The 14,637-nt window shown below is 39.6% G+C and overlaps 1 protein-coding gene across 1 annotated transcript; it reads right to left on the bottom strand.

Moving 5' to 3' along the window:
- Positions 1-2,092: 2,092 nt before the first annotated feature.
- Positions 2,093-2,899, bottom strand: CENPVL3 (centromere protein V like 3). Its single transcript, XM_012471558.2, has one exon. The coding sequence runs from the start codon at positions 2,897-2,899 to the stop codon at positions 2,093-2,095; it is 807 nt and encodes a 268-aa protein (XP_012326981.2).
- Between the last annotated feature and the right edge of the window lie 11,738 nt (positions 2,900-14,637).

Here is a 14,637-nt window from a genome sequence, read left to right as displayed (position 1 = left end):
GGAGGAGAAAGATCATGCAGCACCCTATGGACTTACTTCCTGTTACTCCTACCCTGCCACTGGATTGATCTAACTCTCACTTTAAGTGCCAAAAAAATAGCACCTGAGAGGATATCCATGAAAGTGTCTAAATCCTAGGATTGAGTTCAATCATGACCCTTGGTTCTATTCCTCAGTGTCCTCACCTAATAAGAGCAACCATCATAGGAAATTCTTGAGTGTCTGCTGGGCGCCAGCCACTGTGCCAGCAGATTGCACACACATCCTCATTTCATTCTCACAATGAAGATGAGGGTGGTGTTTTACAGATTTTTTTTTTTTTTTTGAGACAGAGTCTCGCTCAGTTGCCCAGGCTGGAGTGCAGTGGCGCCATCTTGGCTCACTGCAACCTCCACCTCTAGGGTTCAAGCAATTCTCCTGCCTCAGCCGCCTGAGTAGCTGGGATTATAGGCGCCCACCACCACACCTGGCTAATTTTTGTATTTTTACAGATTTTACAAAACTGGACAGCAGTATGTAGAAGAGTTGGGTTTTCAGCCCAGGCTCAAATGCCAAGCCCTTGCTCTTTCCTTGAAGTAAGAGATGCCTGAAGCATGGCTCACTGGCCACTGTCATTCATGACTCACAAATATTCATTTACAACTTTGAAGTGTAGAACATACTTTGGTGCAATAGAAAAAGGACAGCTAACACATAAAGTAACATTAACTTTAAAGCCTCCTTTGGAAATAGCAGGAAAAACACTACTTCCTGCAGCCTGCGATAAAACCCCGCAAAGACTCCCTTAAACACCTCTTCCTTTCCCCTATATTCCTTGCTGGATCCAAGGTGTTCGTTGCTTTTCTTTCTCTTCATTTCTTTCTCAGTCATCCCCTTCACCAACAGCTTGTTCTTCCTCAGGGTTTAGCCCCCCTCCCAGTCCTCCTCACCAGTATGGCACTTAATTGATCTGTTTTCACTTTGTTGACAAGGTTAACCAAGTTCAACAATTCTAATGAAACATGTACCGAGGAGACACAGACAGCAAATAAAATATGGAAAGATTATCCAGGCAGTTTTACCCGAGTGTTACAACAATGCAGACATTTATTTGAAGTTTGGGCCTTTGAACTATTATTATTACACTGAAAGTTGGAAAAAAGCTAAACATCCATTGGAGAAGGTTGATGACATAAATTATGAAAGATCCATATTTTTTAATTCTATGAAGTCATAAAATGATAATATTGATATGTATCATTGAACCCACCACTGAGGTTTGATAAAAATTTCAGATATCAAGAATTACATATAAATTAGAGCTGATTTTGTAATATACAGCATAGAAATACATACTTTTCTATTTATTAAATGTTTACTAATTTCTGAATATTTAACACATGTATAAGATAGGCATTTAGAAAGATTAAAGAGGGCATACAGCACATAGACGTTTCTCATTCCTGTCTCCCACCTCCCTTCCCAGAGACAGTTTCTAAAACAAAACAGAGGAAAACACTAACATCATTTGTTTAATAAGAGCAATGAGGTATGCAATACTAATGAATCTTAAAACATATCATGTTAAAAACACTAAATAACTGGATGTCTAAGTAGTGAAAACGTGAATGTCTGTCTAAAACACACACAGACGTCCTGGCAACATGTTTACAAACTGTTTGTGTGTTGCTGTCCTACACACCAGACGCAAAGCGCTGAAAACAAGAAGCCTGTTCACAATAGCACCAGGAACGTACAGTACACGGGAATCATCTGCAGGTGATTTGTGACAACTGTATGCAGAACAGTAAAAGCGAGAGATACAATCAACGGATGGCTGGAAAAAGCAGAGACACTCTTCTTGCTTACGGGATTGCAAGGTTAATGTTGTATACAAGATTAACGCTGGGTTCAAGGTTTGGAACGTAAGCGAGTTCACTGAAAACTAGCGGAGGGGAAGGGCAAACCCTGGAAGAGAAACCACGGTTTGCCCAGGCCAGAAACACCTCGTTCACAGCGTGTGATCTGTGCAGGTAGTCGGAGGCTCCGCGCAGGGCCACCCGGCCGGTTTCGGGCGTGCTTGCGCTGTTCCTCTCTGCGCGGACAGTCACTGTCACTGTTCGCGGGGACGGGCAGGGGCTGACTGGGAGGACGTCTTGCGGATGGCCTTATGCTCCTCGGCGTCCTCCTTCCCCGGGTCGCCACCGCCGACCTCTTCGATGACCACGCTGCGCACAGTGCCCTCGTCCAGGCAGTGCGGGGCGACGCCGTACACGCGGGGGTCAGAGACGGCGGCGTGGAAGCTCTGCACCCCGCACCTGCTGCAGAAGCTGTGCAGCGCCGGGTGCGTGTCGGAGCGGTAGGTGACGATGCTGTCCGCGCCCTGGAGCAGCGTGAAGCGCGAGGCCGGGACGAGGAAGTGGCGGTGCTGCTTCTTCCTGCACAGCCTGCAGCTGCAATCCACGACGCGCAGATCTGCGGGCGCCCAGACCGCAAAGCGGACCGCGCCGCAGTGGCAGCCCCCGGTGTGATGCACGAGGCCCGGGTACTCGAAGGTGTCCAGCAGGACCTTGGCGGCGCCCTCGCAGCTGAGGCCCCACAGCTTCCTGAACTTCTCCCAGCGCTCCCGCTGCGCGCCCAGGTCCAGGTCCTGGGGGGACGCGGCTGGCGCCGGCCGGTCCGACGGTGGCATGGAGGGCAGCGGGTCTCTGGGGCGCTTCTCCCGGACCTGACGCCACCGGCGCCTCCGCCGCGATCTTCCCAGCCACTTCCTGGCCGCCAAGTGACTCACGACTCCGAATCTGACACGGGGGCACTGCGAGCGGCTGGCGCCCATGACAGCGACGGCCGCGCAGGCGGCGGGAGGATGCCCGGGCCGCTTTCGCCTCCGCTGCTGAGCGCGGTTCCTGACTCTGCCCATGGCGCCTGCAGCCTCCGGAGCGCGTGCCCACTCCCCTACCCCCATTTCCTCGTCAGTCACTGAGCAGCCTCCTTCTCTGCGCCAGCAGGATTGGCCACTTGTTGAATGTGATGTAAAGAGACCCTTCCCTTGACCCTATCACAACAGCCTTTGCTGGCCTGAAATTCTGACTGAGCCTATCGGTCGCCCCTTCTCCTAAATGTTATTTTCTATTGTTGATTCAAATCATCAGCCTAATCTTAACATATTGAATACACTGAAAATACAGTAGATCTTTTAGCTAGCATGCAGCAGTAGGTAGATCAGCTTAAGAAAAAAGAATTATTCATCTACTATAGAAGAGGCAGAGTCATACATAAAGCCTTGGGAGGTGAGAATGTGTGGTGTGTAAGTAGTTGTACCAAAGTTGAGTGTAGTAAAGATGACGACCCACAGTAGTATGTTCCATCAGTGAACCCAACCAGAAAAACTGAGTGTTAACCTCAATACAGACGAAAAAAGTCACGTGTTTAAATCCATCTTCTAAGGACAAGAGGTAAAAGAAGAAACCGTACATTTATTTTTGCATCTGTGCCAAGAGCAAATTAATAGCTCTGGTAGGTATGAATATGAAGGGGAGACTTTGTTCTTTGGAGTTTGATTTGGTTGATCGATGGGCACGGTCAGAAGAGAGACCCCACAAAATGAGCACAGATCCTCTTTTCTAGGGTGCAATGACCACCTTGGAAAACAGTGAAGAGTCTTAGGAAAGCTGCTTCTTGTCAGCTAAGTAGTAACATCCACACACATGGGCTTTAAGCAGAGATACATCCATCTACCCACAACCTAGATTCAATGATGTCGTATGTATCTATATGCATGCATATGTGCATACATTTGTTCAAAAACATTTAAAGTAAGATACTTACATTAATGTCATGTCTCAATTTTTCAGCACTCACATTCTAGGAATAAAGACATTATTTCTCTTTTTTGAAGCTCAAGATGATTTATTTACCTATTTTGATAAGTTCGGTGGTACATGTGCAGATTTGTTACATGGATATATTTGTGTAATAGTGAGGTGTGGGGTTCTAGTGTATCCATCTCCCAAAGAGTGAACATCATACTCAGATGGTACTTTTTCAACTCTCATTTCTCTTCCACCCTCTCTGCTTTTGTAGTCCCCATGTCTGTTATTTCCTTCTGTGTGTGCATGTGTCCCCATTGTTCAGCTCCCACTTAACGGTGAGAATTTAATTTTCTGTTTTTGAGTATTTTATTCAGGATAATAGCTTCGCGCTCCATCTATGTTGCTGCAAAATGCATGATGTCATTCTTTTTTTATGGCTGTGTAGTATTCCATGGTATATATGTAGCCTATTTTTCTTTCTTCAATCATCTGTCAATGGACACAAAGTCCATGACTTCACTATTGTGAATAGTGCTGCAGTAAACATATCAGTGCAGGTGTCTTTTTGATGTAACCATTTCTTTTCCTGTGGGTAAATACCCAGTAGTCAGATCGCTGGGTCAGACGGTAGTTCTATTTCTAATTCTTTAAGAATCTCCATACTGCTTTCCATAGAAGTTGTACTAATTTCCACCAAAAGGATATAAACGTTTTCTTTTATCTGCATCCTTGCCAACGTCTGTTATTTTTTGGCTTTTCAATAGCCTTTCTGACTGCTGCGAAATAGTCTCTCTCTCCTTGTGGTTTTAACTTACATTTCTCCCATGATTAGCAGTGCTGAGCATTTTTCAAGTATTTCTTGGTCATTTATATGTCTTCTTTTGAGAAATGTCTGTTCATGTCCTTTGCCCACTTTATAAATGGGGTTATTTGAGTATTTTTTTCTTGTTGATTTGTTTCAGTTCCTAATAGATTCTGGATATTGGTCCTTTGTCAGATGCACTGTTTGTGAATATTTTCTCCTATTCTCTAGGTTGTCTGTTTACTCTGTTGATTGCTTCTTTTCCTGTGCAGAAGCTCTGGAGTTTAATTAAGTCCCATTTGTCTATTTTTCTTTTTCCTGCATTTGCTTTTCAGGTCTCAGTCATAAATTCTTTGCCTAGGCCAGTGTCCAGAAATGTTTTTCCTAGGCTTTCTTCTAGGATTTTTATAGTTTCAGGTATTATGTTTAGGTCTTTTAATCTATCTTGAGTAATTTTTGTGTGTGGTGAGAGATAGGGGTCCATATTCTTCTGTGTATGGTGCTAATTTTCCCAGCATCGTTTATTGAAGAGGGTGTCTTTTCCCCATTGTTTATTTTTCTTGCTTTTGTTGGAGATCAGTTGGTTATAGCTATGTAGCTTTACTTCTGAGTTCTCTGCTCTGTTTCGTTGATATGTCTATTTTTGTACCCGTATCATGCTGTTTTAGTTACTATAGCTTTGTAGTTGTAGTTTGAAGTCAGGTAATGTGATGCCTTTGGCTTTCATCTTTTTGTTTGTGACTGCTTTGGCCATTCAAACTCTTTTTTGGTTCCGTATGAACTTCAGAATTTTTTTCAAATTCTGTGAAAAATGATATTGGTAATTTGATAGGAATTACATTGAATCTGTAGATTACTTTGGGCAGTATGGTCATTTTCATGGTATTAATTCTTCTAATCCATAAGCATGGGATGTTTTTCATTTGCTGTGTCATCTGCAATTTCTTTCAACAGTATTTTGTAGTTCTCTTTGTAGAGCTCTTTCATTTCTTTGCTTAAATGTATTTCTAGGTGTTTTATTTGTGTGTGTGGATATTGTTAATGGAATTGAGTTCTTGATTTTATTCTTAGCTTGAACACTATCGGTGTACAGAACTGCAACTGATTTTTGTATGTTAATTTTGTAACCTGAAACTTTACTGAAGTCCTTTATAAAATCTAGAAGTTTTTTGAAACAATCTTCAGGGTTTTCTGGGTACAAATATCAAGACACAATTTGTTATATAGCCACAATATTATTTTCACACGTACAAATCAATAATGATTTCCTGATATTATCTAACTCCCAATAGATGTTTAAATTTCCCCAATTGTTTTCTAAATGTGTTTTATAAGATGATTCTTCCCCAAACACAGAGTCTAATTAGTATTTACACATCAGATTCAGTTGATACGTCTTTTTAGTCTCTTCAATCTAGAATAATCTCACCAACATTTATTTTAATAGACCAGGCCAGTTATCTACTGATTTTGTCTGATTGTTTCCTGTGTCATTAGATTACTCTCCTATTTCCTATACAACTAAAAGTCACATCTAAAGGCTTACTTAAATTCAAGTTACACAGTTTGGCAAGTATGCCTCATAGGTGGTATTGCATACTTCACATTTCATCACATCAGAGGTTTGTGATATCAAATTATCCCAGTAGTAATAAAACTAAATGTTATCTCTTAACTAAAGTGGTGATTGGTATATTTTTCTATTATGAAAGCATGGTCTTCCCTTTGCAATAAGCAAGTAATCTTGTTGCAGGACAGGCAAACCCCAAATTGGGACTTAACCAAAAAGGGTTCTTGGCTTCACCCAGGAAAGATTTCAAGGGTTGGCTGGTAGTGTTACCTAGCAATCTTCTATTGAACATACTGCTCCTCTCAGAGAATAGCTATCTCATAGGCAGTGCACTCAGAGTCAGCAAAGTATGATGCTCTTGGCAACTGTATTTATACTTACACGAACCCACTTTCAATTACCTGCAAATTAAGGGGCAAGTCAATGCAAACTGAGGGGTGAGTTATTTAAAACTTTCTAGGGAAGAGGTGATAACTTCTGGATTGTTGCCATGGCAAGTGTAAACTGTCATGGTGCTGGTGGGAAGGTCTTATGCTAATGAGTAGTGAGGGCAGCCAGGGATTGCTTTCTTCGCTTCATCCCATCTGGAGCAGATCCTGTTTTGGTCAGCAGGATTGTGACCAGAAAACAAGCCCTATTGGTCTCCCATCTCAATCTGAGGGATGTTATTTTAACACAGTGTAAGTATCTTGTTCCTTTACGATATTTTTCCTGCTGGTTTTGGAATCTGTCAGTAATCTTTGACGACTCCAATTATTTCACTGTTGTTACATTATGAAATGATGCTTTTCTAATTCTGAATTTTCTTATATTTTATTAGCTGGTATTCACCCATAAAGATGAGCTTTTCCTCATCAACTGTGGATGGACTATTTTTTCTCCCCTAAAGGCCGGGTATGTGCTTAATTATTTCCCTTTAATTATCAGTTTGCTAAGAGTTGGAGTAATAGAAATCTCAGATTATGAAACATTATTATGAAACATTATTCTCCCTCTATCTTTATTTTTCTCTGGGTATAACTTTGGATTCATGGATTTTTATTCATTTAATAATTTGCAATCATTAAGTAATCAAATTATCCCAATTTTGACCCATGGGATTTCTTTCAAACTGATTCCTGTATCCATTTGCATTTCTCCATTAATCTTTGGGCACATCTTTGTTTCCTGGAACAACTGGATGCCCCAGTATCTCCTTGTACTTTTTACTCTTGCCATCTGATTCCTGGAATCACATATTCCTCCAAAGACCTCTGGCTCCTTTTAGTGGAGCATGATATTTAGAACCATACCTGGGCACATCATGACACATTATTTATTATCAAAATTTTTATTGAATAATTGTAGACATGCATACTGTCGTAATATATAATACAGAGAGATCTCTTGTACCCTTTACCCAGTTTCCTCAATAGTAGCATTTTGACAAACTATAGTAAGGCAACTTGTATATTTTTATTGATAAAATCCACCAATTTTTTCAAACTTCCCCAGTTTTAAATATATTAATCTGTATGTGTGTGTGTGTTTGTTCTATGAAATATATGTGATATACATGTAATACATATATGTATATATGTGATACATATATATGTGTATCAGATGTATATCATATTTCATAGAACACACACACATACATAGAGATATGTGTATCACATGTGTGTGTATATACACATATATATATATATATATATATATTGCTTTTATAGGTTCATGTCCCATCATTACAATCACTAATCACTGCTACCACAAATCTGTCCAACATTTCCAATATTTTGTCATTTCTAAAATTTTATATAAATGAAATCAAACAGTAGGTAACTGTTTGGAATTGGCTTTTTTCTCTCTGGGTATCATCCAAGTCGTTGAGTGTATTGATAGTTCGTTCTTTTTTATTGTTGAGCGGTGTATGTGTACTATAGTTTGCTTAAACATTTACCTGTTTAAGGATATGTCCCAGATTTTTAGCTATGACAAATAAATATTCCACGGACATTTGTGTACAGGTTTCTGTGTGAACATAAGTCTTCATTTTGCTAAGATGAAGAATGTGATTGCTAGTGCATATCATAATTGCATATCTTGTTTTATAAGAAACTGCCAAACTATTTTTCAGAGTGACTGTACAATTATACATTCTCACCAGCAATGCATGAGTGAGCCAATGTCTCCATATTCTTCTCAGCATTTGGTGTTGTCACTAATTTTTATTTTAGCAATTCTGATAAGTATGTAGTTGAAATCTCATTGTGAGTTTAATTTGCATCTTTCTCATTGTTAAGGATGTTGGGTACCTTTTCACTTGTTTACATGCCATCTGTGTAGCCCCATGTCTTTGCCCATTTTCTTTCTTTTTTTTATTGCATTTTAGGTTTTGGGGTACATGTGAAGAACATGCAAGATCGTTGCATAGGTACACACATGTGGCAATGTGATTTGCTGCCTTCCTCCCCTTCACCTACATCTGGCATTTCTCCCCATGATATCTCTCCCCGACTCCCCACCCCCTGCTGTCCCCCCCACTGCCCCCCAACAGACCCCAGTGTATAGTGCTCCCCTCCCTGTGTCCATGTGTTCTCATTGTTCAACACCCGTCTATGAGTGAGAACATGCGATGTTTGATTTTGTGTTCTTGTGTCAGTTTGCTGAGAAAGATGATTTCCAGGTTCACCCATGTCCCTACAAAGGATGCGAACTCATCGTTTTTGATGGCTGCATAATATTCCATGGTGCATATGTGCCACATTTTCCCTGTCCAGTCTATCATCGATGGTCTTTGCCCATTTTCTAATTGGATTTTTGTTGGCTTTTATTTGTTTATTTGCATTTTTACTGTTGAGTTTGAGAGTTATTTATATTCTGAATTGTATTTCTTTGTTAGATACATGGTTTGTAAATATTTCCTTCTAGTCTGTACTTAGTTTTTCATCCTCTTCACAATGGTCTGAGAACTTTTTGAAATCATACAGATTTTCTCATTTTTTTTTCTCAAAGTTTTAACATGATCCACTTTCAATTAATTATTATTATTATTACTTTTTTGAGACAGGGTCTGGCTCTGTCACCCAGGCTCGAGGGCAGTGGCCCAATCTCTGCTCACTGCAACCTCAGCCTTCTGGGGCTCAAGTGATTCTTCCACCTCAGCCTCCCAAGTAGCTGGGATTACAGATACACACCACCATGCCTGGCTAATTTTTGTATTTTTTATAGAGGCAGGGTTTCACCATGTCACCCAGGCTGGTCTTGAACTCGTGAGCTCAAGCAATCCACCTGCCTCAGCCTCTGAAATTGCTGGGATTATAGGCGTTAGCCACTGCACCCAGCCCAGTTTCAGTTAATTTTTATATAAGGTGTTAGGTTTAGATCAAGCCTTTTTTTTTCTCTTCTTACTTCCTGGATTTTTCCCCATAGGAATGTCCAATTTCCCCAGCACCATTTTATTGAAAGAGTTATCCTTTCTTCACTCTTGTAATTGCTTTTCCACCATTGTAAAAAAATCAGTTGAGCATATTTATGTCAGTCTATTTCTGGATTCTCTATTCTGTTTCATTGATCTGTGCATCCATACCTGTACCAATACCACACTATCTTGACTAATGTAGCTATATAGCAAGGCTTATTATGAGATAGCATAATTCCTCAAATTTTGTTCTTTTTCAAGATTATTTAAGCTATTCTAGGACCTGTGTCTTTCCATGCAAATTTTAGAATAAGCTTTTCTGTGTCTCCAAAAACTTCGCTGGGATTTAGATAGGAATTGCATTAAACCTATAGATCAATTTGTGGAGAACTGACGTCTGTACTGTATTGAGTCTTCCAATCAATGAACAAGTGTACTTTGCCATTTATTTACTTCTTCTTTGATTGTTTTCATCAGTATATTGTAATAATGTTCAGCATACAAATACTATTCATGCTTTGTTAAATTCATACAAAATCACATAGCCTCGGTGGCTTAAACAATAGAAATTTATCTTCTCACAGTTCTAGAGACTGGAAATCAGAGATCATGGTACCAGCATTGCCAGGTTCTGGTGAGAGCTCTCTTTCTGTGCTCAGATGACTTTCTCTGTGCATGCACAGAGAAAAGGTGGGAGAGTGTGTGTGTGTGTGTGTGTGTGTGTGTGTGTGAGAGAGAGAGAGAGAGAAACAGAGAGAGAAAGAAAGAGAGAGAGAGAGATCCCTTTCTATTCCCATAAACCCACGAATCCTATCAAATTAGGAACCCATCATTATGACCTCATTTAACCTTAATTATCTCCTAAAGGCCTCATCTCTAAATATACTTGCATTGGGGATTAGGGCTTCAACATATGAATCTGGTGGGGAGATGACAGAATTCAGTCCATAGCACGAAGTAATTTGTTTTCTTTACAGTAATTGTAAATGATACTGTGTTTTTAATTTGCTTTCCTCATGTTCACTGTTACTATAAAGAAATAGGATTAATTTTAATGTGTCGATCTTTTATCCTGTGACATGGCTGAATTCACTTACGCTAAGTACTAGAATTTTTCTCTTTATTGATCCTAGGACTTCTTGCTAGACTCCTTGGAAATTTATACATAGACAATCATGTCATCTGCAAATAGAGGTAGTTTTATTTTTTTCCTAATTTGTATAACTTTTTTAAAATCTTGCTGAGTAAAAGTGGTGAGATCTTAAACCCTTGCCCTGTTCCCAATCTTAGGGGAAAACATTTAGTCTTCATCGTTAAGTGTATTAGCAGTTTTCTTGTAGATGTTCTTTAGCAAGTTTCAGTACTTTTGGCTTTTGTCAAACTTTCTTCATCTATTGACAGGATTTTTCTTTATTTGCTTTGGTGTGTTGAATAACACTGATTGACTTTTGAATGTTGATCCAGTAGCCTTGAAACCCTGGAATAAATCTCACTTTGTCATAGGCATATTTTTAAATATATTTTTGGGTTCATTTCGTTAGTGTTTGTTGAGGACTTTTGTATCTAAATTCATGAGAGATATTAATCTATAGTTTTCTCTTTGCATTGACTTTGTATGGTTTTGGTATCAGGGTAATACTGGCCTCATAAAATGTTTGGGGAGTTTTTCTTCCTTTTCTATTTTCTCCAGGAGATTGTGTAAAATTGGTATTAATTTTTTTTAAGATTCATAATATTCCAGTGAATGTTGATTATAAGAAAATGAAACAATATGGCTTTGGAGATTCCTTTTTATCAGGAGCTTTTAATAAAAGATACTTCTTTTTAATTGTTAGGGCCCTTCAGATGATCAATGGCACACTGGCGAGTGTTGGTAATTTGTGTTTGAGGAATTTGTCATAAATTACTTAATTATCATAATATCCATTAATTATACTCTTTGTATAGTTTGCAAAGTGGTTACTCTGGATTTGCATGCTTTATAGTGATACTCCTATTTAATTATTGATATTGGTAATTTGTGTGTTTTTTTTTAGTTTTTCATTCAGTCTGCTAAAGGTTTATCAATGTCGGTGATTTTTTTGAAGAACCAACTTTTTGTTTCATTGATTTTCTCTATATTTTTATGTTTTCAGTTTCATTTACTTGTGTTCTTGTCTTTATTTTTTGTTTATTTATTTATTTATTTGAGACAGAGTCTCCACCACCCAGGCTGGAGTGCAGTGGTGTGATCTTGGCTCACTGCAACCTCTGCCGCCCAGGTTCAAGCAATTCTTCTGCCTCAGTTTCCCAAGTAGCTGGGATTACAGGCACATGCCACCATGCCTAGCTGATTTTTGTATTTTTAGTAGAGAAGGGGTTTCAACATGTTGGTGAAGCTGGTCTCAAACTCCTGACCTCAGGTGATCTTCCCGCCTTGGCCTCCCAAAGTGCTGAGATTACAGGTGTGAGCCACCATGCCAGGCTGGTGTTCTTGTCTTTATTATTCCTTTCCTTCTGCTCATATTTTAAATTATACTTTGCTCTTGTTTTTTTACTTTCTTGATGTGAGATCTTAGGTTATTTTAAAAAACATTTTCTTATTTACTGCTATAGATTTTCTCAGCATTTCTTTGGCTGCATCCTACATATATTCCTATGTTGTCTTTTATTTTCATTGGTTGTATGTATTTTATTTTTAATTTTGAGGCTTCTCTTTGGCCCATTTAATACTTAGTAGTGTGTTGTTTAATTTCTACATATGTAGAGATATACCTGTTTCAAAAAATTGGTTTGATGATTGATTCCCTTATGGTTGCCTATTCATTCTGTTGACTGTTTCCTGGGTTTTTTTTTTTTTTTTTTTTTGGCTGTGATTTTGGTGTCATACCTATGAAATCATTGCCAAAATCAACAGTATAAAGCTTTTTCCTTATGTTTTCGTCTAGAAGTCTTAAAGTTTGGGGTCTTATGTTTAAGTCTTTAATCCATTTTGAGTTTATTTTTGTACATATTGTGAGATAAGAGCCCAATTTCATTCTTTTGTATGTGAATAGCTGGTTTTCCCAGTACTGCTTTTTGAAGAGATCATCATTTCCCCATTGTGTATTCCTGGCACTCTTGTTGAAGATCACTTGACCATATATGTCTGGTACTATTTTCGGGTTCTCGATCCTGTCCCTTTGGCCAAATTTGTCTGTTTTTTTATGTCTGGTTTTGGGTTTCATTCTGATTTCCAAACAGGGTCTCACTCTGATGACAAGGCTAAAGTGCAGTGGCATAATCACAGCTCATTACAGTCTTGACTTCCCAGGCTCAAGCGATCACCGCACCTCAGCCTCCAGAGTAGCTGAGACCAAAGGTGCATGCCACCACACCTGGCTAATTTTTTTACTTTTTGTAGAGATGAGGGTCTCTCTATGTTGCCCAGGCTAGTCTTGAATTCGTGGGCTCAAGTGATTCCCCCTGCTTTGGCCTCCCAAAGTGCTGAGATTACTGGCATGAGCCTCCACACCTGACCTATATGTCTGTTTTTATGCCAGTACCATACTGTTTTGATTACTGTTGCTTTATAGTACATTATGAAATCAGTTTTGTTCTTCCTTCTCAAGATTGATTTGGATATTTATGGTCTTCTGTGGTTCCAGATGAAGTTTAGAATTATTTTTTCTATTTCTGTAAACAAACATGCCATTAGGATTTTGATAGTGTTTACACTGAATCTATAGATCGCTCTGTGTATTAGGGATATTTTAACACTATTAAGTCTTCAGATCCATGAACACTTGTATTTGTTTGTTTCTTGTTTAATTTTCTTCGTCAATATTTTGTAATTTTCTGTATACAAGTGTTTCACCTCCTTCGGTAAGTTTATGTATTTTATTGTTTCTGGTGTTCTTGTAAATAGGTTTGTTTTCCTAATTTCCTTTTTAGATAATTTGTTATTAGTGTATAGGAATGCAATTGATTTTTATATGTTGATTTGTATCCTGCAATTTTGTTGAATATATTTATTAGTTCCAACAGTTTTTTAATGAATCTTTAGGGTTTTCTAAATATAAGAGTATATCGTCTGCAAAAGGGACAAATTTACTTTTACTTTCTGATTTGGTTCCCTTAAATCATGATTATTATTATTTTTTGCCTGATTGCTCTGAATAGGACTACTAGTGTTATGTTGAATAGAAGTGGTGAAAGGGGCATCCTTATCTTGTCCTGATCTTAGAGGAAAAGCCTTCATTTATTCACTATTCAGTATGATGTTAGCTCTGGACTTTTCATATATGACCTTTATTTGTTGAGATAATTTCCTTCTGGAATGCCCATAAGTCATATATTGGATTGCTTGACGGTGTTCTATGTGTCTCTTAAGCTTTCTTTACTATTTCATTACTCTTCTGTCTCTGCTTGAGCTCCTGCTAAGCAGGAAAAAAGAAGGTGCTTCCTTTTGCCTTTCAAGTGTCATAAAGCGAGTTATGGAGAATCCAGAGCAATGGGGCAGAAATTGTTTCTCCTGATTGTTTTCCAGCCACTCCCGCCCCGCCCCATCGCTAGTGAAACTTTCCACTTTATCTCTGGCAGTGCAGACAGGATTGGGCTGCCTTCTGCCATTGTGTAGAGGAGCAGGAGCCATGAATCTGGGTGGAAGGGCAGCAGACCCCAGCCCAGTTCACATACTGCCACTGGGTAAACAGGAGACACCAGGCCTGGATTGCCTTAAGCCTTTGGGATAAGGCCAGGACTCACTGGATGTAGGTAGCTGTCTGTCAATGGGTAGAAGATCAGGATACGCTGGCCTTAGGCTGCCTTCTGCAGTTGAGTGGAGTGCTGGAAGACACTGGGCCAGCTGGCATTAGCATTTTAGATAGAAGGGCTCATCTCTGGCCTCCTGGTATGGGGCAGAGAGTATGTTGACCTACCTGGGTCCCGCTGTTACCGCTGTGGGCAGGTCTGATCCTGTCATTGCTGCTGGCTGGGGTAGGTGTGGGGGATGGGTTGGTCTTCTCTCCCCCAGCTTTGCTGGTACAGCTACTGCCAGCAGATCAGCCAGCTGCTGCCACTGGATATGAATCTCCCTGCTAAGCACCTGCTAAGC

This window comes from Aotus nancymaae, unplaced genomic scaffold, assembly GCF_030222135.1.
Source record: "Aotus nancymaae isolate 86718 unplaced genomic scaffold, 86718_ANA_hifiasm-v0.15.2.pri h1tg000058l, whole genome shotgun sequence".
In the NCBI taxonomy this organism is placed as follows: domain Eukaryota; kingdom Metazoa; phylum Chordata; class Mammalia; order Primates; family Aotidae; genus Aotus; species Aotus nancymaae.
The sequence above is the reverse complement of the archived record's forward strand: the minus strand, read 5'-3'. Positions and strand labels throughout refer to the sequence as shown.